The following is a 22,673-nucleotide window of genomic DNA, read 5'->3' as shown; positions in this document are numbered from 1 at the left end:
CAGGAATGCGGTTTATTATCGACATAAGAAGTCCCTCTTTCCACAGAGAGCAGTAAACTCCTGGAACTTGTCACCACAGGAGGCTGCAGAGGCAGACAATATTACACAATTCAAAACGGATTTACACAAATTCAGTGGACAATGGGTCCCTGATCAAATACTAAAGGGAACAGGCACAGATGTACCCCCAAACATCCCTGGCAACAATAATTGAGCACGAGGTGAATGGACCACAAAGGTCCATACAGCAAAGCTCACACAGTGTCTCACTAAATACCATCTTCCATTGTCACAGGCAGAATACTGGGCTTCATGGAGACCCAGAAAAGCATTTTTACACTCCAGATGTTATTCACCTGGGCCAATCCCCGCCCTACCAGTTGCAGCTGGATAGAGACAGCACTGTCTTAAATTGGAAATCTTCATCTCTCCACTGCCTCCTCAGTTCAGTTTCATTTCCCCTGTATTATTTTGATTATTCATCTCGTCATACATTCATACCACGAAACTAGAAGAGTGCACTACCACCCCCTCAACATTCTAGCAATACCATTCTAGAGAAAATATCATAGAACACAGACACATCACCAGGCAGGGACCTCTCTTATACTACTGTGAATCCTTTTGTGACAACAGTTTTACACCACAAGGTACAACCCGTCTCCACTGCAACCTGCACAGACAGACTTTGGAAACACAACCAGAACAGGTACAGGGCATCTAACAAAACCAATCTTACTCAAGTTCATTAGTTTTTCTTCTCCCACCTCAGTAATGCTGGTCCAATAGGCTCTTCCTCCATATTCAGTCCCAATCCAAAATGCTCAAGTTACGTCTTTGCTGATCTCCAGTGACCACAACGGTCGATCAAAACTGAAAACAAGCTTTCAAAGCTGACCAAACAAGTGGATTCCAAGCTTGCAAAGAGGTTACCAAACAAGTTTAATAAAGTGCTGGGCTTGGCATGGCACTAACACCGCCCTTCAGCAAGCGTCTGTGACGGAAACAAGTATCACCTAATGCGGAAGAGGACTGTGATTATCTGTCACAGGCTGAGCCTCAGTAGGGTAAGGCTGCAGCTGCTGGAATAATGGAGAGTCTGCTATAAAAAGCACATTGCTTGACAGCTCCAGAATTTTGGCGAGAAAAAAGGCTTCCTGAGTTCTCCCAGCATCATTACCAAAAACACTTATTAGACAAAGACTCGTTTCAAGAATGAGCAGATCAAGACTTTCCCAATTGAAACTATGCAGACAGACTTGTTTCAACATTACTTGCTCCCAAAGGGAGTGGGAAGGTCCTTGAGATACTCAATGCAACAATCAGTGTGCAAGTCCTCCAATGCCTCAGCACTTTTATATTCAGAACTCAATTTGTAGTCATTTGGAGGAGCAAAGTTGTGGGACATAGCATATTAAAAAAAAATAAAAAATATCTGTGTTTATCCATTTTTTCCCCAATTTAATCCCATATCAGCTCAGTCAGGACTCTCTCCTGCATTGCGTACAGTCAAATTAGTCTCAGCTACTTACTAACTACAGAGAAACCAAATACATTACACTAATAATCCATAATCCCCTGTCATTCTTGTTCTGTTTAAAAACAGGGTCTGTGTTTAAGCACCAGTTTTTAAAGAAAGGTCACCAGATAAATTTAGATCTATTCAGTTTGTAGGCTGCGGTAGTTTGTTTTTAGATACATTGTTTACTGAGCAAAAAATAATAATATGATTTAGCTGCCAAGAACTTTTCCCATGGAAATTATTTTTATGTTTATTATTTATATTATAATTATTTTTAGGTGACCTTTTTCAAAGCCTCCGGAAAATAGTTAACAAAGAAACAGTACAACTGCAAGGACTCTTTCAGAATTATGATCAACATGGCAAACTCATACAGCTCACAGGTATACTTCAGTACTGAGACTACAGAAAACACACTTTAAATTGCATTCAGCCTAGATCCAGAGAACTTTGTTCATGCAGGAGCAAGGCTTCCCTGACGGGATGCCGTGTACCTAGCAATACTGAGGCTGGTAAACTGCGTATTAAAGTTTCTGACCACATCATTAAACTAAATTAAGACACAAGGGGCATTGCATACACATTGCAATCATTGGAGCAACACTAAGTAAGGAAGTTCACAGTCTGGAAGATCACAGTCAGGTTTCTATATCCAAAGAAGGCAGGCACAAAAACCATGGAAATCCAACAGAAGAGTAAGAGAACTTTGGAATATGCCATCAGCAAAGACACCAGAAACCTTACAGTTGAATCCCAGTGCCACACTTTTCACATTAAACCCTACAAAGCCAGCCACCTCTTCTTAGTCTACTGTGCTCACCTCATGAGTCCACCTGTCTTATGCGGAGGAGACTTTTCTGCCTGCTTCCCTCTCTGCTTCATGTCAGACAGTCGCTGCCGCATGTTGATGGTCATCTCTGAGCTCAGACGCCAGATGAAGATACAGCTGAAAGAGGGAAGGGTGAGGCTGGGGTCAAGTCTTCGTTCAGTTCATTGATATTATCAATTCCCATTGCAGAGTCAAACAAGAGCCCTTCTGTCTGTGGCGGGGACACGCACACGCAGAAACAGCTTCACAGAAACTCAATCCCATCCCAAGCCTCATGACGAAAAGGTAAAACCTGCCTGGCAAAGACTCGCTGTGGGCGAGAGCAACTGCAGAGGTATTTGCACAGACTCATCTCTGATCCTATACGTTTATTTGACTATCTGACCAACTGCTGAAGGAAATGCAGTAACAAGCCCCTCCATGGTCAGCAGGATAAGTGGAGCCTGCAGTCCGTTGCATCCTCCAACAGCGGCTAAGCTCCAGCCTCTGATTGCAACTATCCCCATGGGCAAGGCCATCCTAATGCCTGCCATCTCATGGAGTCTCTGGTGATGTAATAACAGTTAAGCTTATGTGTCAGCACTTTTTGCAGCCAGGGTACTTCTAATATTTTACTTGGACACCCTCCAGAAACCTTCTAAGGAACTTGATTGAATTTGGTCAATGGATTCAAAAATCATTCAAGAGAGGGAAACAGTGTGATCCCATTTTCTTCAGAAATCTGGCTAACAAAAAAAGAAAAAAGAAAAAAAAAGGAATTCCTCATCACATTAGAGGATACTGTATCTCATCTTCAGCTACTAGAAAGTAAAGTGACAAGCATTTTCTTTGATATTTAACCTCACTGCTAACTAATTCCTTTCATCTCACTCATCTTTCCTGTCTAGCTGGGTATACTTACACTGATGTAGAAACAGAGGCGGTGCTTTTACTATCATTTATAAAATCCTGCACACTAATTTGGAATCCAAAAAGGATTTAATCAAGTTCTTCAAGACCCATCAGTGCCACCACACTCATGGGTACTTCCAATTCACCAAGGAGTTTTCAGAGAGGGGCTTTCCCCTCTTCCTTGCTAGTTCATTTGCTCTGCCATTTTGAATAATGGCCAGGAACTTGGTCTCCTGGACTTCAGGCAAATGCCAAAAGCAGCAGGATGCTGAATGCCTGCATCTTCTCCATTTCTTCCCTCTCACGAGAGGACGTTTTAAAAGGTTTTAGTTCCATGCCACATAAAAAGAAAACAGAAATCTCACTTTGCAGGCTGTGGAGATTTTAATGAAAAACTAGTAATTCCCTTCTTGGCCCCTGTGCCACTCCCTTTGCAACAAAGCTCAGGAACGTCACTCCCAGATACTGAAGTCACACACAGACAGACACGCTTCCCATCAACAGTGAACATGCTGTCATCCTCCCTCCCTAGCTTTTCAGCCAGGAGAAAGTGGTGAGGCACTGCATCTGGGAACTATGGCAACCCAGGGCAGCCAGCTGCTTCCCGTCAAGCAGCAGCCCTCTCGAATGCAAGAGTAACCATAATCTGCTGCTGAGAAAATACTGAAAAGCAGGAAACAAATTTCAGAAAGCAAGCCTGGCTTGTTCATTTATCCCACCCCCACAGCTATCAAACCTAGAGATAAGCAGCAAACAGTATGAACTTGTAAATACATTAACAATCACCACAAAGCTCTACAGAAGCACGCTTCCACCTACCCCTTTTGCTGCCTTTTTTTTTTTTTTCCTTGCAGGACTTTTCTTACATGGGTCTCCCAGACCTTGTGCCCGTCTCAATCTCCATTTCTCTTTCTATTCTCAGTTTTATTCTTTGCACATGCTGCTGTGTGTGAACAGACTATTTTGCCTGTCCTCCTTTGAAAAATGTGCTTTCTGCTCTCCTTACAGCAAAGTTCTTCATGAATCCTTTCCTTACTTCTCCTCTACCTCCTCCACAGTCTTAGTAAAGAAAATGACCCTTTCGCTCATGGAAATGGTGTACAAGGGAACATTGCACTAAATAACAAGGATCACTGGGGACCTCAAACCTTCCATGTTTCTGGAATTTATCAGAAATCCCCAACAAAAGGACTCTCTTTTCTCTTTTGCCCTAATCTATTTACACCCAAAGATAAAAGATAAAGAAAGAGGAAAACCAAATTATTTACTGTTTACTGAAAGACAGAAATAACCAACTGATGCAATTTAAGGTGATACATTGTATGTTCTGTAAAAACTCACCCTATAAAACTTTTTCCAGTTCAATTGTGGTTTATTAATAGAAGAGAGAAAACGAGAGAAAATCTGGGTTGCTCAGGCCTTGAAATAGCACTCCAGGAACCACCTTTCTCAAAGGAAAAAATTTATTCTGTTCAGCTGATTTAAGCATTCACCAATTCCGGAAGTAGTCAGTCCACTCACCTCTACAATCAACACATTAGGCATGTATTCTCCTTTTCCCCTTGGGCTCAGTATGGTGATTACTTAAGCTTTTGGCAAGCTGATTTAACTCATTAGATCGGCAGAAACTCAGCTGGGGGGGCTGCTGACGTAGTGACCTGAATCAGCTTCATGAGGAGTCAACCGCACCACAGCTGACTTAGGGGAGCAGAGAAGAGGACCATTGGGACAGGAGCAAAGAGTGGGGACAGCCCTGTCACTTTTGCTGCTAGACAGATTCATTCACCTGGTGAAAACTCACCAAGAGGAGACAAGGTTTTGGCACCACTGATCAGAATATCACAAGCTGCATTACACTACAGACCACACATCTGTCTCCTTTCCAGCAGGGAATAGAACCTACACTCAGAAAACCACAAGGGAAGCCCTTCACATGGGCATCTCATTCCATGGAATGATAATAGAAGCTCTGTGAGCTTTGCTGACAGCATACATTTAGGATTCAGAAAGCTCTGAGGTTTCTTTGGAATTCATAAAACATCCTTTGTTATAAAAAAACAAAAAAACCCACAACTGCCTTCCTTCAGGACACATTTTAAATGCAGTGTGAGATGGCATGAGCTGGTATCATGGATAAGCAAACCCCTCTTACCTGTCACCAGAAACAGAGATCAGGTGTTTGCAGTCATTACTGAATTTCATCCCGGTTACAATCTCTGTGTGAAATAAAGCACAAGAAAAAAAAACACAAAACTTTCCTGAATTATTGCAATGGACAGAAGAGATCATTTGCCAAACAGCCTATTTGTGCTCTACACCTCAAATTCTCATTAAAGCCACTTCACAGATCAATATGCCCCAATTACCACAACCATTTGACAAGGAATCTAGGCTTGACATAGAAGGGGTATCCCACAGCAAAATAAGTACGAAGACCGAAGTCTTTTTGTCTATAATAGAACAGCCCCTGCTGAGGGTACATCATAAAGAAACTTAATATACGCTGAAAAAACAGAGACTACCTTATAGACTGTTAGAAAAACAGTGTAAAAAAAATACATGGCCTGACAGGCTTGTGTGTGCTTTTGTTTTGCGATGCAAAATAAGGTCTGAAAGAAGTTAAAATTGTAATGAAATAAGCTATTACAACCTCATCCAACCATAACCTGCTCCAAAATACCCATTGGGTAAACTCTGGCGGGGCAGAACCTTCAGAAAGCTTTGACTAGAATCAGACCCTGCTATATAGTCATCAGCAGAAAAATTGCACTTCCAGAGGTTTAGGTTCCTTACCCGAATGTCCATACATTGTTGCAACACACTCGCCAGAATAGAAATCAAAGATGGAGAGGTTCTTGTCCGAACAACTGGTTGCAATGTAAAGACCAGAGGGATCCGTTTGCACCTGGTTTAAGAGATAAGAGAAGTGCAAAGACCTGGTGAGAAAGTCCCTTCAAACTGCAAGAAAATGGTCCAGAATACCCAAGACAGTCATAGTAGTCAAAAGAATAAAATGCAAGTAGCTCCCACTGAGTACCGGGCTATCCAGCATCCCAGAACAAATCTCCAACCTGGCTAAACTGTTAAAACTATCTCCAACCTCATCAGAGACCAAAGGCACTTACATTAAACGCCCTCACAAATGTGAAGGCACCAACAGACAGACCTATACCCCTCTCTCCTACCTCCTTTTAACCACTGGGGTCTTACTTCCTTCTATATTAAGATCAAAACCAAAAAAAAAAAAAAAAACAAACCAACCCACACATGCCAAAACACCACTCCCCCTGCAAAAAAATAATCAGAGCTGACAGAATTAAGCGAAATATCAGAAGACTTAATCTTGAGGAGGGAAACCAAAAAGAACTCAACACTGCAGAGAAATTGCCTTTGATAATGGTGCTGTAAAATCTCCAGCATTTGCAACTCCCGTGTTTAGGTTGTTTTGGTTTATTTTTTTCCATATACACCCATTTGTTACTTTATCTTGGATCAAATATAAAACCGCCTCCAAATGCCTCACTAGCTCTAAAGCAGCGCTACACAGCAAATACAGCTACTGTCACTAAATATCCCACTTTGTCCTTTGTAGAACTTTAAGGAACTGAGAGTGAAAATGTCTGGGTTTTGAGGGAGACACGGTATTTAAATAATGATAACTTTTTGGTTATGTTTATTTTGCTGCTGTATCTTTTGCTTTGCATGCCAATGTTAGGGTTCTACTTGCTAAACTGCAATGTATATTATGATCTCAGAACAACATACCAAGAAAGTTTAAATTTCAGAGACAACCATAATCCCTTGGTTACATAATTGTCCTAAAAATGAACACAGCAACATTAAAACTAATTGAGATTCCCCACTTGAGCTACACATGAAAAAAAAAAAAAAACATAAAGGATATTAAAAAAAAAAAATCTAGCTCCTAGCAACATTTCATGGTTTGTGGTCTGAGAAAGACATAGTCAAGCACCTGAGCTTATCAGCAATAAAGCATAACATCAACTTTTCATTTTCATTACTCTGGCTTATTAAAAAAAAAAACCAAACCACGTAGCAATTATAATAGGCAAAGAGAAAGAGGACTTATCTTTCTCTGCAAAACAGAAGACGTGACATTCAATGAAGCTGTTTGCTTTCCTCTCCCTTTTTACCTAGTTATTTACACCCATCAATAATACTGCTGGCCTGTGCAGCTGAACAGAAATACTTGGTTTAAAATGTAGAAAAATTATCAGTGACAATAAATACGATGAAGCAGCTTTTTTGACAACTTAACTTGAGAGATATTTTGGTTGTGTCAACTGATCTTCCCCCTTTAAAGACAAAAATGCAATTCTTCCACATCCCAATATACTGGCATCACTCTTAACACTGAATCTTTAACACACGCGGTTTACCAGAGGAAGCCCAGGATGGTGGCAGAAGCAGGCATGCTACCCTACCCCACAGCCTGGATGCACTCAGCAGGTGGGAAACATGAACAGAATCTCTCTAAGAGGTAGCCGGCTTCCCCAGCACTCCAAGTTCCAAAGAATATGGGCTCTCTGGGGCAGATGCTACTTAATTTCATCAACTCGTGAAGAGTTTCACTTGTATTTGCCCTCTGGCAACCACAAATTTCTCAAACTCTGATCAACAGGCAGCTCCACCTTGACAATCCTAACAGAAATAGTCGAGAAAGCAAGAATGAACTCTCTGGAGCAGAAAGTAAAGTATTAAGTGGACTAAATCATCTCCTGACAGATATTGGTGCAGTCATACTTGCTTTTTACAAGCATGGGCCTGTGCTTCACTTCAGAAACAGGACAGAGAGAGAAGTGATGGAACCCAAATACATTACCAGCCCTTAAGGATGGAGGGAGAAGGAAGCAGCAGCAGGATAAGAGACAAAGTATGTGTGTTGCCCTTTCTATGAAGAAGTCCTTTGGGGGACCTTACATAATGTTTTGCATGACTGGGTAGGCACCAGTAAAGCTAGATTCCTTGTTCCTACATGTCAATGAAACCAAGATGAAATTTGAACTAGATTAGCTCTGTCACTGGAATTATACTTTGCTATTGTAAAACAAAAAAAAAAAAAGTTAAAAAAAAAGTTACTGTGTTCAGATTCATAATTAATTTTCTTAGCCCTGAGCTACATTCAGAAGAGCTGGAAAAAAGGAAAAGGGAAGAAAGAAAGAAAACAGCTTACTTTGATGAGGGTGCCATCTTCACCTTGGGATCCTTTGTAAAGCTTCTTCTGCTTCCCACTGCTTATGTTGAAAACCCTGAGGTGGATGACATAAGACAACATTGCTCATTTTGCCCAGGTACTTCTCTGTGGCTCTTGTCACCAGGATGCTTTTCTCTTTCTGCTCCTCATTGCACATGAGATACAGGGAACAGGGCCAAGCCACAAAACGCGGAGATATGACCTCTCTATGAACTATAACCACCAATCATTTAAATGGTTCAAGAAACAAGCTCGAAAGTAATGTAGGTGCGCAAGACTGGATGACATGATATCAAGCGTATTATCTGAATTAAAATTAAGGCTTGATTCTCAAGCCAATAATCAAAAACAAGTATAGCATCATGGCACTGAAGGAGAGGTCAAATGGGAGGGAGAAAACCTTGCCATGCCTTGTAACGGCTATGTATGGTTATGTATCTTAATAAGCTTCAGTCAGTCCTCCCTGCTATAAAAATACCTGTGGTTCCTTCATACTAAAGGAAAGGGTTAAGAGAGCAAGACCCTTTATTTACATTAGAATACAAAACCAAATTACATTCAGCAGTCGTATTTAGCTATGACCAAAACTCTTGGCATCTCACCCAGATACAACAGGAGGAGACACACAACTACAGAGAGTCTTCTTTGCTTTGAAAGGTAGAAGCAGACAGATTGAAGAAATGGATAAAAAGGGAGCAGAGAATGGATTCCACTTGTCCAAAGACAGTCACACCTAGCTCAATTTTAGGTTCCTACAGTCCCAGATATTCCACAGGAGCTCACAGCTTCTCACTAGACATACCTTTAAACGCAAGTGCCACAGTGCAGAAGTTCTCTCCCCACAGCTCAACAACACACCAAGGAAGGTGCACCCACTCTCCCAGTAGAAAGGCTTTGCTCTGCAGAGCAACCCATCAAGAAGCCAAAAGTCTGGTGGGCATTTGCATATATCCACAGCTTTTTATCAGCAAGGGGAAATGCAGAGTTCAACCTTACAGAGTGTGAGCTGAGGCCTCAGATCTGCCTGAAAATGCTGTGTCAAAGAACCTCGAGGAACAGTGATGGAGATGGGGCCGCCTTGGCCAACTCATTTATGACTGCAAAAATATTTTCAAGATGAGAAGTAAACTAACCTGATGTTACGATCCTGGCATCCAATAGCTGCGTATTTCCAGCTGGGGTCCACATCCATGTCATATAGAGTGGTCTTCCTAACGATGTGATGTGTTCGGGTAAACTGAACCCCTTCTCCTGTCTAAGCATGTGGGTAAAGACTGTGTCAAAATCAAGCAGTTAACCCCTTATTAAAAACCTCTATATACAGATGAATCCTCTCACACAGCCAGCGCAAACCAACCCTTCCCACTAACAGGTCTGCTAGGAGCAGCTGGGACTGGAGGCACAATGAACTCCTCTCCAGCCCATACTCTCACCACTCCTCACAGGAGCCCTGGCAGCAAAAGAAAACCAGATATCCTAACAGTTCTCTACTTTGCATCTTGCTAAGAGAGGTCAGGCTGGGAGCAGCTGAGTGCTTCACAGAACTAGCTCTCCAAATGTGATCTCTTGCATTGAGTCAGTGGGAGACACTGAAATAGCGACAAGCTCACACAGAAACTCTGATATCACTCTTTAAAGTAGTTCCTTTGTGGAGAGATTATTAAAAATAAGTGCACAAAAAGCTGTAATAAGGTTACCTTCTGCGCAGTGCGGAAATAGATGCTCTTGTCTGCCCCGCAGCTTATCATTCTCACTTTCCCATCATTGGCTGGAACAAAAAGGCAGGAGTTGATCGAAAGATAAACACAGGTACAAGATGGAGGAAATGTTTCAGTTTATAACACCACTCATTTATTTAGTCCTGATTAGCTAAGACTGACTCCGACCTAAGCAGCAGGATGCTGCAGCAAAAAAAAAAAAAAAAGCCCATTCTCAGGGACAGCATTTATTAATGCTATGAGTGCACGAGGCCTTAATATAGAGGCTTTACACAACAGATTATGATGTAATTCTGTCTTCTCCCCCAACAGTATGCTCACGTGCTCATTCTCTATCTGCCACAACACTCTGTGGCAATATGACAAGTTCGTACTTAGTACAAGCTGAAAACAGGCAACAGGCACTTTGCAGTTCTCAAAGTCAGTCATGTGTTTCTTGCTGCCCTTTCTTACTGCAGGGTCAGGCTTTCCCTCTTCCCCTAGCACTCTTTCGTAACCAATCTGCTCCTTCAGCAAAGCAACACCTGATAAAACTCCATGTAATGAAAACAGATCCAATATCACACAAGTCCATTTGAACTCCACCCACTTAAGAGCAGGACTGCGCTTAGCTTACAGATTAGCACAAAACCCTTCCCTGCCAGGGCCTTGAGCGCCGTTCCCCCATCTCCTAGGAGCTTAGCTGACTGTATCCAAGGCCAGCTCACTGATAAGGCAAACCTGCCAGAGAAACTTTTGCTGGCCTTGGAGCTCCTTAAGAAAGAACATGAAAAAGCCTCACAGCAGCTTCAGTGAGTCTCTGATACGAAGCTTCAGTAAGGTTCCCGCCCTTCACTTGGGAGCTACTTTCAAGCTGAGGTTCTCATGAAGATGGAATGCAGTAGCATTGCAGCCACACATGTGCCTGGTGATAGACCCCACTGATCTGAATCCTGACCCTGACCCATGGACTCAGCTTCTGGATTTGATCTCGAACCTGCCTTGCTGCCATGGGCTTCCCTGGCAGGCACTGAACTGTGGCTGACCCTGCTCACTATCTCCGGAGCGATCCTTACCTTGAATTGCTGACCTGTCTTACCACTATGGATTTGTCTGGTGATCTGGACTACTGGCTGGATGTAGTTACTGTCAGCAGACTTGATCTGTTCCACCTTGTTCAGGTACAGTACTGTGGGACCTTCCCATTGCCAGTGAGGCCACTACCTTTGCATGCCTTCCTGTCACACTTGGCTACTGACTTCCCCTGGCAGAGCAGCCAACCCTTGTTGTTCCTCAACAATAGCACAGGACACCACACTGATGTCTGACCATCAGTAGTAACCGAGTGCTGGGGATGCAAAGTGCTCCATTACCATCAATGTAAAGTCTTACAGTGGTTTGCAATGACAAATTTACTTGTCACTACTTAATCCCAAAGCGTTTTTTTTGGGGGGGGGTGGTTGGGGATTTTGAGGATGACTGTTCTACAGTTCTCCTCACCAAGAACAGCACGTAGCCAGCCAACATCAGTTAAAGGGAGTAAATCATTACAGAAAACAGCTTTCCAAAGAAATGCTGAGGACTTCAATCAGGAGAAGTTTTTTGAGTGGGGAGGAAGGAGTGGAGAAAAAAAACAAAAGGGAAAAGGTGGAAAGTATTGTCAAATATCACCTTCTGTTACAACTGCAGCTACAGAAGATGACAAAAAAGCAGCTGCAGCTTCAGCCTGGCCTAACCAAGTGTTTAAAGCAGTTAAAATTACTTTACAACCACAATGTGAAAACAGCCATGCTCAAATCCAGCTTTGGAGGGAGGCCATGATTCTCTACCTGCAAACTTCACAGCAGTGATGGAAGAAGAATGTTCATCCAGGGTCTGCTGCAGGCTATAGTCCTTTCCAGCATCCAAGACATGAATCAGTCTATCCCGACTGGCTGAGGCTAAGAGTTTTAAGCCTGTCAGAAGGTTAAAAAGAGTGGAAGACCATTACCAAAAAGTCATTTGCTCCTCCAGACACTATTTTAAAACAGCTTCTCAAGTCATCTTAGGGACAAAACATTATACTGGAGATAACTGCATGGATGGACACAAAGGAACACCCCTGGATTTCACACCATAATAACAGACAGAACAATCTCAACCTACAATATTCCAAGAAAAAGCAGAAGAAAGAAGCCTTTTTCGAAGTCCAGCTCTACTGGCCCAACACTACAAGCCTGCTCTGAAATGCAAGAGTAGCTCAACACTGAAAGTTCTGACATGCCATGGTTGGGCATTCTGACTTGCTCAACACTAAGGGAAGAAGCTCAACTGCACTTACCTGTATCAGGTTTGGAGTACTCCAGACATAGGATCTCAGAGTCATGGGCTTCCACCTTCAGCATTTCCCTCAGAGACTGCAACTCATATATCCTAAGACACAACATGCCTGATTTCAGTATGTTTAATAAAATTAGCAAGACCTGGTTTTAATTCTCATGCCTGCTGAGCCTGCAATCTGCAAAAGAAGCTCTATGGTATTACCTGAGAGTGCCTATCCTGTCCCCCGAGGCCAGGTGCTCCCCACTGGGACTCACACAGACAGTGCGTATCCCCACCTTTGTATCCATTACTTGCGCATCAGCTTTGTCTGCACTTCCTGCTGAGTTGTAATCAGTGTCCAGAAGTACCTGAGTGTTGTCATCTACATAGATGATTTTCATCAAGTCCTGGGGATACAAGACACCCGGAAATATTAACTAGTTACAAAATATTCGAGTGAACCATCTATCTTAGGAACTGGGCTCCTGGCCAACATATACACGTCATTGGAAGTAATGCTGTAATTGGTGGGATCTTTTAGCTAGGAGCAAGCACTCGCCCCCTTCACGTTGTAGGATAAAGGTTTCACAGCTGTGTCTCATGATCACCCTTTGCAAAAGATTCCCCTTCAAGCTGAAAATGAACAGTAACTCCTGCACAACAGACAAGCTCTGGGATTAATGATTACAATGTAGTAGGGGACACAGCAGGGATCTGAAAGACTTCTGCAGATCATCCAAGTCAGCCCGTGCCTTTTGAGAACTCTCTGAGAGAAAAAGCTGGAGCTTTTTCCACCATGAGCAGATTATTGAGAATGGGCAGGTCAGGGCTGCTGTGCCCACGGATCTTCCAATACGATTGAGAATAGAAATAAATGTCCATAAGTAACCACTGTTCTGTATGAGTATCCTCCCTCTTATATAAATGAAGTGAGTGTAAATTGTTTCGCATTCAATTGTCCCAAACCTCTGCCTCATTGAATGCACTTTTTCGAAACAGATCTTAAAGTGGTTACATATTACAGAGATGGAGAAAAAGAGAAACAGCTCTCCTGAAGCACATGGCATGAGCCATTTTGGAAGAGACTAACCTTGGTGAATCCTTTGGTGGTTTACGGAAAAAACAACAGTCCCCAGGGCCATTTCAGACAAACTGTTTTTTCACCTGATACTCCCTTCATGTTTCTTCAGGTTCATACATTTTACCAGATTTGTGCTCTGTTTACAGAGAAGCTTGTGTTGACTTAGCAATCCAAAGGAGTTTGGGCCTTAACTTGGGAATACGTGTGCACGAGGAAGAGCAATGCCAAGGGTAAGGAGGTGATCAAAGCCTGGGACCTTACATTGCTGAGGATGTTGCGGTGCAGGGCTGTGCCATGAATGTTGGAGCTCTCGGTGTTCCACAGACGAATGGTGTTGTCAGAGGAGCAAGTGATGAAGGAACCAGGGGGTAGGCATGACTGATTGTTGTCCTTCACCTCTGGATACATCTAAGGGCAGGTAAAATCAATCCCTGAATGAGATTGTCTGGTACCTGGCATCCTAGACACTGGTAGCAAGTTTCAAAACAAAATGAGATAAAAGGGCTGTCCTCTCTGTTTTGTAAAGGCAAGAGCCAGCCAGTTCTCCTAACAAAACCCTGTTTGCAGACCAGAGCTTCATATTCACTTCAAACAAACATTGACTGAGCTTCCCTGAACGTAGAACATGAAGCATGTAACAAGCCAGCATCCTTTGTTTCTAATAGTTCAAAGAGAGCACCTCAAAGACCATGCAACAACAACTTTGCACTGTTGTTCGCAACTTTCAACTACCACCGTCGATTTATATCCAGAACAAAAGGGTGAGATGCAATTAATAAATAATAACAAAAAGAATCCTCAACGTCTTCCCACTTTCTTTCCACTTTCCCCTTTCCTGACCACTGTTGGACATATTTCAACATATTACCAATTACATTGTTTCCTATATCTCCTTTCCTTCCCTCTGTCCCTGGGAGGGAAAGCCAACTAGAGAGACTGGAAGATGACAGCCACTTGATAAGCTAATTCAGGATGTCCTGGTAAATAGGTTAAGAACAGCAGAGTTGAGATTGTATCACTTGTTTCATTCTTTTGAATTTGGAGCACTTGCTCACCACAGACCTCAAAACAATTTTTTTGAGGTCAGCAGTAAACTCTTGCACATTTTGTGAAAGGAGCCCCTGCATTCAGCTTTGTCCAGTTCTGCTCCTTCTCCCACCTCTCACCTTTTAATGGCAAGATTTTTTTTTTTCCAGTAACACACTGCATCAAATGTGTTTGGTCAGCCATTGCAGCGCAGCCAATGAACTGTTCCTAGCTCCCAACTCAAGCCCCGTAAGTAACCACACTAACCACAGGAGGAAATTTGAGCCAATTCTTTCTCCCTGCAGTAAGTGTTTGCATTCAAATTTGGCAGGACTTCCTCAGCTGCAACTTGCAATCCAACACTTGTGTCTGCAGACAACATACCTCAATGTTCCACACGCAGGAAGAGTGGTACAATGCAGAGTACACCTTGCCCACTTTCTTCGGGTCTTTGACATCCCACACATACAGGCTGTGGTCATTGTATACACAGGAAAGCCACTGGTTGGTGGGGTCAAAGGTCAAGGCAATCGTGTCTGGATACTTCGCATCAGTCATACCAGAGAAAAGACGACTGCACAAAGACAGAACAACAGCCTGGTTAACTTGCATTCTCCCGCAGTCAGAGCAAGGAAGTGAAGCACAAGAGCTCAGATTCTCTGCAGGGCGCTGGCAAGGTGAACAATACACTATGGCACATATAGGTAGAGAGAGTAGCTGGCTGGCAATACACGTCTCTTGAAAAAACAGAGTCCCAAACGAAGCCTAAAAGTCCCACGGCAAAAGTCATTTTCCTTGCCATCCAATCCAGAGTCCCACCACAGACAGGCAATTGACTTTCTCTGAAGAAAGACCAAACAGGACACTTGATTGTCAGTGGAGATCATCACCATTTAACCCTGCATAACCAGGTGGCAAAATCCAAGTCAAATAATCTCAAAACAAACAGGAGGGGCAGGATCATCTTTTGCTGGGTACTATATTTTGTTTACTGATTGCAGCAACTACTCTTGTGCGTGACCAAGTCTTGAGTAAGTACTGCACTCAAAAGACAGGAGCACACCAGCACAAGGGACAAAGGAATGATTCATTTCAGCGGTCGCCTGTCAGACACGTTTCCCTTCCAGCCCCACGCCCTGTACACAGGCCAGCTTGGTCCTGCTTGCAGCAGCTCATGCGACGGGCAACTGCAGATGGGTACAATCCTTTCTAGATAGGCAAGCTCTCTGATGCAAACTTAAAAACGGGAATTCTGCAGAACAAGGAAAAACCTCTTTCCCCAGGTTAGACCAAGATCATGCCATGTAAACCCCGTATCTCCTCTACAGGGGTCCTCTGTTAAGTCCTGCTGCCATGCAGGTAAAGAAGGAGCTGTGCTCTTGACCTGAGGTGAACACAGCCCTCCCACAGTGCTGCTAATGGTATGGAATAAGGTACTAGAGTGCCAGGGTGCTGAGAGCAGGTAATTTAAAAGGACTGACGGAGATACAGGAATGAGAGCCAAAGCATATGTAGCACATCAGACAACTGGAGCCCCACTTCCGCAAGTGCAAAGCTTTGAGGGCTAGAAGAGCACATCCCAGATCCTATCAAAAAATCAAGTCATTGATATAGTTGTGGGCAGTTCGTTCTGGGCAACTGGCATCCCACAGAGAGGCTCTGGCATGCATGGGAATATAAGGAGTCTTGTGTTTTCAAGCTTCTTTGAAAGTGAAAAAAAAAAAAATTGTTAAGATTGCAATCAGTGCTACAAATACATATTTAAAAATCATATGAATATTTCTGCTCGAGTGATGCATGAGAGCAGCAGAGAGTATTTTTAAAGAGTCCATGTATACAATTGCCTAACTTTAGCACTACTAGAAAGTGCTAATGTTTTAAATTGAGAGAGTTCCTTTTCCAGCTCCCTTATTGGAATATCATTATCTCCCACTGATCTCCTGAAGGAGGACTATACAGTGCACTGTTTGAATCTTTACCTCAAGTTCTCAAGAAAAGTTTAGAGAAAACCTGTTGAAACACAACAAGAAAAAAAAAAAAAGAAGAAGGAAAAAAAAAAAACCCAAAAAGAGTATGTATCTGTGAACATGGGAACTCCATATATCCAGTGGGATGATGGCTGGTGGATTCATACACCTTTAGATTTCTTTTCCTACTACTGAATGAGGGCAACAGAAGAAGATTGGGAAAGCCTCCAACCAGGACTGGCAAACAACAACAGATGAAGGGTTTTCTCTAGCATAAGCCTCTGCAAGCTGTCAGACAGAACTGTACGGAAATCACATTACCCATCTCAGAAGGTGAGAAATAGAGAGCCAAGACAGAAAATACTGGAGCAAGGTAGGAAAACAAGACAACGAATGCACAAAATAGAGGGAGAAGAAAGACTACAGACAACCGTCAGAGATTTGGGTCTATAAAAGATTGCATGGGAGCCTTTGAAAAAGTGCCCCACGAGAGTCTGAGCATCTTGTAGCAACATCACTATATTGCTACAGAGGAGAGCCTTCGGCCCTTACCAGGGATAAGCAAACGATGTGCCATGGTACAGGAACAACTGAAGTGTGCCACAGCATCCTGTGCCCTCTGCCTGCTTGCTCATAGCAACCAATGTCAAAAGGACACCAGATCTGAGCAATCCCAAGAATATGAGGAGCAAGATATGCTGCACAGTCCAGCAACCAGCTTTGGGTTGTAGCCCAGCCACGCAAGGCAAGGCTGCAACAACTCAGAGAGATCTGCAACAGGCTGCCAACTTAAATCCATAAAAAGAGCACACTCTAGATGGCAGAGGTCTGAGGAACAGTTCTAACCCCCATGAGCCTCCCTTGCTCCCTTCCACCTCTCCACAGTACCTGGCCTCAGTGACACTCGCGATGTCTGTTCCCAGGAAGTGCGGCTTCGGAAGTGTGGTGACAAAGTGAAGGTTCAGAGGGTTAAAAATCCGCACGGTGCCATCAGCGCAGCCACAGAAGATGTAGTCATGATTCACAGAGATGCAGTTTGCCACAGTGGTCTGAGGAGGACACAGCACAAAGAAGGCAAATAAGCAATGCGCTCTCACTTCAAAGGTCACCAGACACACGACAGGGAGAACAGCAAGTTGACAGACAAAGGAGTCATGGTCAGAAGAGTGGAAGTGAAGTGAAGTCAAACGCTGGGAGTAAGGAAAAGCCTAAAAATCCAATTTTCCTCTCTGAGGAGCTTCCCAGCCAAGGTCCATTGCAGATTCCAAATGATTAAGGAAAAAGCCCAGTTCCTCTGCCACCCACTGTGGTGGGAGATCAGCAGAGCTACACAATTTCTCCAGCTGAGTCTTACTCTGAACATTGTTTTTTGTTCCTCTGTGACATTCAGCACCACGGGCAGGCCAGCAGCACCTCACCCTGTACTAGCACGCCAATACGTTACCTGTCACAAGGGGATAAGAAAACAAACAAATGGATTTTCTTCCCTCTCCCACTGGGATCTGTACAAATGGCAGAAAATGGTACAAAATGGAGCATGGTGATAAGGGGATGAGTTCAATGCAAAACTTTTTTCCAACTTACTGTGAAGCTGTCTGTATTCTGAGCGAGAGTGAAAGGCAGATTTTAGATAGAAAAGGAAAGGAAAGAAAAGAAGAGGCATTTCACTTGAGTGAAAGCATGGAAAGATTTTTCCCTTGATTTTAATACACTGGATCCGTTCAGGTGGGCATCCTACATTCAACTGAAAGGAAAGCAAGCACGATCACCTTCTTAACTATGGGCCAACCTGATGGTTTAGAATAGCCAAACAAACTAGCACCTTGGGGATCTGCATTTGAGATGCCCAAGCCAAGTAAGACACTGCAGAGTGGCTAGAAATCAGAATCCTAAAACTCCGACTTGTGCAGGCCAAGCCAGGAGGGACAACACAGGGGTTGCCAAAGCTACATAAGGACACTGCTTTGCCAGAAGGGCAGTAGCTGTAACGCTGAGGCTTGAGAATGAAAGAGACTCAATGATTAATAAAATCCCTTTGCCAAGAAGCAATGCTATTTTTGTGTGGCCTTCCAGAGTAAATCACAAAGTGGCAGAGGCCCAATGACTTTCACTGCTGGTGGTCAGCTTGCATTCCCTGAGTGCCCTTATTATTTGTTGTTCCTGCTCTGCTTCAGCAGGCACAAATATTGCAGGACAGGAGGATTCAAAACTCACCCTCAGCTCCACCCACTTGTCTAGCAGCCTTTTTTCATTGAATTCACAGAGCAGGCCTGAGGATGTGATACAGAAGGTGCTGTCAGCTTTTTTGCCCCTTCCACACGCTACATCGGCAAAGAAGTTGTTCCTCAGTTCTCCAAGCAATCCGGAGCGACCTAACAAGGGGACTGTAGCATTGACCTACCAATAAAAAACAGTGTGTTAGAAACAGAGCGAGGCACTCCAGGCAGGCAGACATTTTTTAGAACATCAACTCTTGAGTGCTGAAGTGCCTCGAAGAAAGAGCGCTGCAAACAGCCTACATGGAGAGGTAGTGACCCGTTTTACTTGCTGCAGACCCGTTGGTTGCACAGTGTATTGAGACCATCAGTATTAGCACATCAGTGGAACAGAACACTGTCAATGCCACCAGAACTGCGCATTCGAACATATGACCCAGAGACAGCAGATCAGTCACTGGAAGAACAACCCTTCTGTGATTTATACCAAATGCCAAAGCAGGGTCCAAGCATGAAGTAGGAACATTTGTTCATGAGCATGCAGAAGAATTACCATATGTGGATTCTGTCCCCCAGAGAAGAATAGAACAGCTAAAAGTTTAAACACTTTAGCCGATGCTTCAAAATAACATTCTCAACCTTTTGATATGACCATACCGACATCAAACAGCTTGCCCTTCCTCAGTGCTCCAAGGAGTTCAATGACTGCAGCTCTTCTCTAGGTTTTTTCGTCCTTCAGTACATGTGACTACTAAAGAACAAGCATGCTGCTATAGAACTCCAGGAGCCATGTCCCTACCTTCCCACGCAGGATAAGACAAGCTTTTGGTGCCACCAGCCCGTGGGGAGATTGAGACTTAAGAGCCAGGGATAGAGGGCTACCCTTGAATCCCAGAAAAACCAAAGAGTTCCCACTTCCCACAGGTCACTGAGGCAAAATCCACCCTGCCATGAGATGCAAACGCATGTTCACAGCTTGGCCTTGATGCACCTTCTCTCACCTTGGAGGTTTTGCTGTCATCCAGGTACCAGAACTTGATGTGTCGATTTCCAGCAGTGACAAAGTAACTGCAGTCCTCTGAGAATGACACAGCTGTCACTTTACTTGAGACTTTGTTGGCTGCCACTACAATGTTTTTCTGGAAATATAATTGTTTAGATAGCTTAATTTCTTTGCTCAGAAGCAAAGGAAACTCATTTCAATTACAGGCACATACTCAGTACATGTTCTACAGCAGGGAAAAGATGAGGCCCAAACTATTCCCCATTCACCCCTGAATACTTTCCCCAGCATTAGCTGGGAGCATTGATTTGGCAGATAGCACAATTCACATTTACATTCAATACCGCTTCACAGTGACTGGGTTTGAGAACAAATCAGCAGGCACTAGTGCCTGCAGGAAGTTGCCGTCTGAGCCTTGACATGTTGGTTTCACAATTACCGGGAGCTCAGAGCAAACCCATTTCCCTTTCTAAACAGCAAAAGCACACGTAGGCCAGCACAAGAAGGAGCTCTCCCAGCCTCAAGGCAACAATGAGGGCAAGGCACTCAAGATGGGGAACAGGTATTTTCCGCAGGGAAAACAGTACTGGTTCCTCCATAAATTCTCTCTTCTATTTAAAGACATGACGCTTTATCGAAAGACCCAAAATGTAAAAAGACCGTGCCTGTATTGGAAGGGACAAAGTAAAATCTGCTACACCTCAAATGTGTACCTCAAAACATCAAAGAGTTTGGGAAAGGAGGAAGAACACGGCAGGGAAGAAAACAGGAATGGAGACTGTCCAAGCAGAAATGGCAGGAGCTCCCTGTTCACAACACCAATGTTCAGTTTTCTGTTGTCTGCCTTTCCCCGAGGACTGGTGGAAATCAGAACAAAAAATTTTCCCCTCCGTCTGTGGTGGGTTTTCAACCATGCAGCATATGGTTGACAACACTGCACCACTTCTGATTCTTGCTCTGTTTCCTTTACCCCTCCTTTTAGAGACTTGGTTGCTCCTGGTCTTCCTGACATAATGCCCTAAGCACACAAACCACGTCACACTGAGGGCCCCGTCAGACAGCTAACAGAACTGAAGAAACCAGCAGCAGAGGAGTCTAGGCTGATGCACCATCACCACGGAGGACCCTCCAACCCAGACTGGGGAAAAAGCAAGGGAGACGGCCATTAACATAATTTCTTTCGAGACAGCACACAGAAAAAGCTTAGAACCCTTGCAGACCTCAACATCTGGACCATTGTTGTGGTCGTTCTTCAGGGAAGCAAGGGGATCCGACAGACAACATGGATTTTCTTTTCCATCACAGTCAAATGACTGAGCAAGTGTCCCAGCCAGAAAAAACAGAGAAATCGAAGCAGCAGCAGCACAGTAGATAGAAGAAGGGTTGTGGCTAGAAGTGCAGGAAAGTGCTTCGGGAGATCTGTTCTCACATCTTTTCTCTTATTCTTCTTTGACTTTGGTCAGGTAAAGTCTCTCTAGTTTTGATACCCAGCCTGCAAAAATAGAGGCTAGCTGGACCTCCCAATAGTCACAGTCTGGAGCGTACGCTTAAAGTGTGTGTTCTGCAGCACAGAAGAGTGAGACAGTCCTTACCTCACAAGCTCTCATGCACATAATTATAAATAGGATCACAGTGAACAGAAAAACCTGCATAAGCGAGGGAAAACAAAGCTACTTGTACTCAGTCCCACACATGCCATGCATTATGACCATCTCCAAGTCACTGCTTTCATTTGTATAACTAGAAAGAACCAAAACGCTGAGCACTCAATTTTCAACACTGACATACACACTTAGGTTTTATCACTACACAGTTCAGCTATAAAAAAAATAGCAAGGTCAAACTTCAGCTCATGCAGTGAGATCTTAAATTACAGCACAGGAAATGTGGTGAAGAGAGTAACATACTAAATGAGCACAGACTTACAAGCTGCAAGAGAAGAGAAGGCTCCAGGGAGACCTTATAGCAGCCTTCCAGTACTTAAAGGGGGCCTACAGAAAAGACGGGGAGGGACTCTTTATCAAGGAGTGTAGAATAGGATGAGGGGTAACGGTTTTAAACTGAAAGAGGGTAGACTTAGATTAGATATGAGGAAGAAATTCTTTACTCTGAGGGTGGTGAGACACTGGAACAGGTTGCCCAGGGAAGCTGTGGATGTCCCATGCCTGGAGATGTTCAAGACCCAGTTGGATGAGGCTCTGGGTAACCTGGTCTCATGGAAGGTAGGGAAGGAAGCCCTAGATGATCCCTTTGTTGGAAGGTCCCTTCCAACCCAAACCATTCTATGATTCTATGATCATAGGAGATTTAACCAATACATTGAAGTTTGGTTTAAATTGCATCTCTTTTAGAAAGGGTTACAGCACCTGAGGTAGCAGGAGCTGAGTAAGTGCTTAGCTTTTACTAATACGAAGACTCCAAGCCTACTGACAATAAATGTTTCTTTTCTCATATATAGAAACAACACACACTTAAATGTTTTCTAGAGGATAAGACATGGGCTACGTTTCCATAGAGTGCTGCCCCAACCCAGTGGCAGACAGTTACCTCCATCAGCCTACACCCCCTGCGATTTCTTTATGTTCCCTTTCTCAGTCATCAAGGATGAGACCAAAGTATCACAAACCCTGACACAACAAAACCAAAACAAGCCAAGAATATCCACTATACCACAAAAGAAATCCCTGACTGATGAGCGTTTCCTTCCTCAACCTCATAAATTAGTTTTAATAAGCCTCTAAAAAAGCACAAGGCATTGACAAGGTTTCAAAGCCCAAGCTTTTCTGACTGGACAGCAAGATGTCACACGTCTCCAAGCATAGAGAATATCCCTTCACTGAAGTGACTTAGACCTTCCCTAAGGGACCATAGCATTCTCTCATGTCCAAACTTGTCTGTGTCTATAAATGTCAAAAAACAAACAAC

General features: G+C 43.5%; 1 protein-coding gene across 2 annotated transcripts in view; it reads right to left on the bottom strand.

Annotated features, from left to right (window-relative positions):
- The window catches only part of MAPKBP1 (mitogen-activated protein kinase binding protein 1), a 103,207-nt gene that overhangs the window by 18,368 nt on the left and 62,166 nt on the right, over window positions 1–22,673 (bottom strand). For both annotated transcript variants that reach the window (XM_009895692.1, XM_009895691.1), the window contains exons 6-19: window positions 19,747–19,884; window positions 18,744–18,926; window positions 17,418–17,578; window positions 14,947–15,136; window positions 13,798–13,944; window positions 12,678–12,862; window positions 12,475–12,566; window positions 11,984–12,109; window positions 10,155–10,225; window positions 9,591–9,712; window positions 8,437–8,512; window positions 6,036–6,147; window positions 5,395–5,458; window positions 2,343–2,468 (exon numbers count right to left, since the gene is read on the bottom strand). In XM_009895692.1, coding sequence (XP_009893994.1) covers window positions 2,343–2,468; window positions 5,395–5,458; window positions 6,036–6,147; window positions 8,437–8,512; window positions 9,591–9,712; window positions 10,155–10,225; window positions 11,984–12,109; window positions 12,475–12,566; window positions 12,678–12,862; window positions 13,798–13,944; window positions 14,947–15,136; window positions 17,418–17,578; window positions 18,744–18,926; window positions 19,747–19,884 — 1,793 coding nt within the window. The remainder of the gene's footprint in view (window positions 1–2,342; window positions 2,469–5,394; window positions 5,459–6,035; window positions 6,148–8,436; window positions 8,513–9,590; window positions 9,713–10,154; window positions 10,226–11,983; window positions 12,110–12,474; window positions 12,567–12,677; window positions 12,863–13,797; window positions 13,945–14,946; window positions 15,137–17,417; window positions 17,579–18,743; window positions 18,927–19,746; window positions 19,885–22,673) is intronic.

Source organism: Charadrius vociferus, unplaced genomic scaffold (genome assembly GCF_000708025.1).
Source record: "Charadrius vociferus isolate BGI_N301 unplaced genomic scaffold, ASM70802v2 scaffold111, whole genome shotgun sequence".
NCBI classification, from domain to species: domain Eukaryota; kingdom Metazoa; phylum Chordata; class Aves; order Charadriiformes; family Charadriidae; genus Charadrius; species Charadrius vociferus.
The sequence above is the reverse complement of the archived record's forward strand: the minus strand, read 5'-3'. Positions and strand labels throughout refer to the sequence as shown.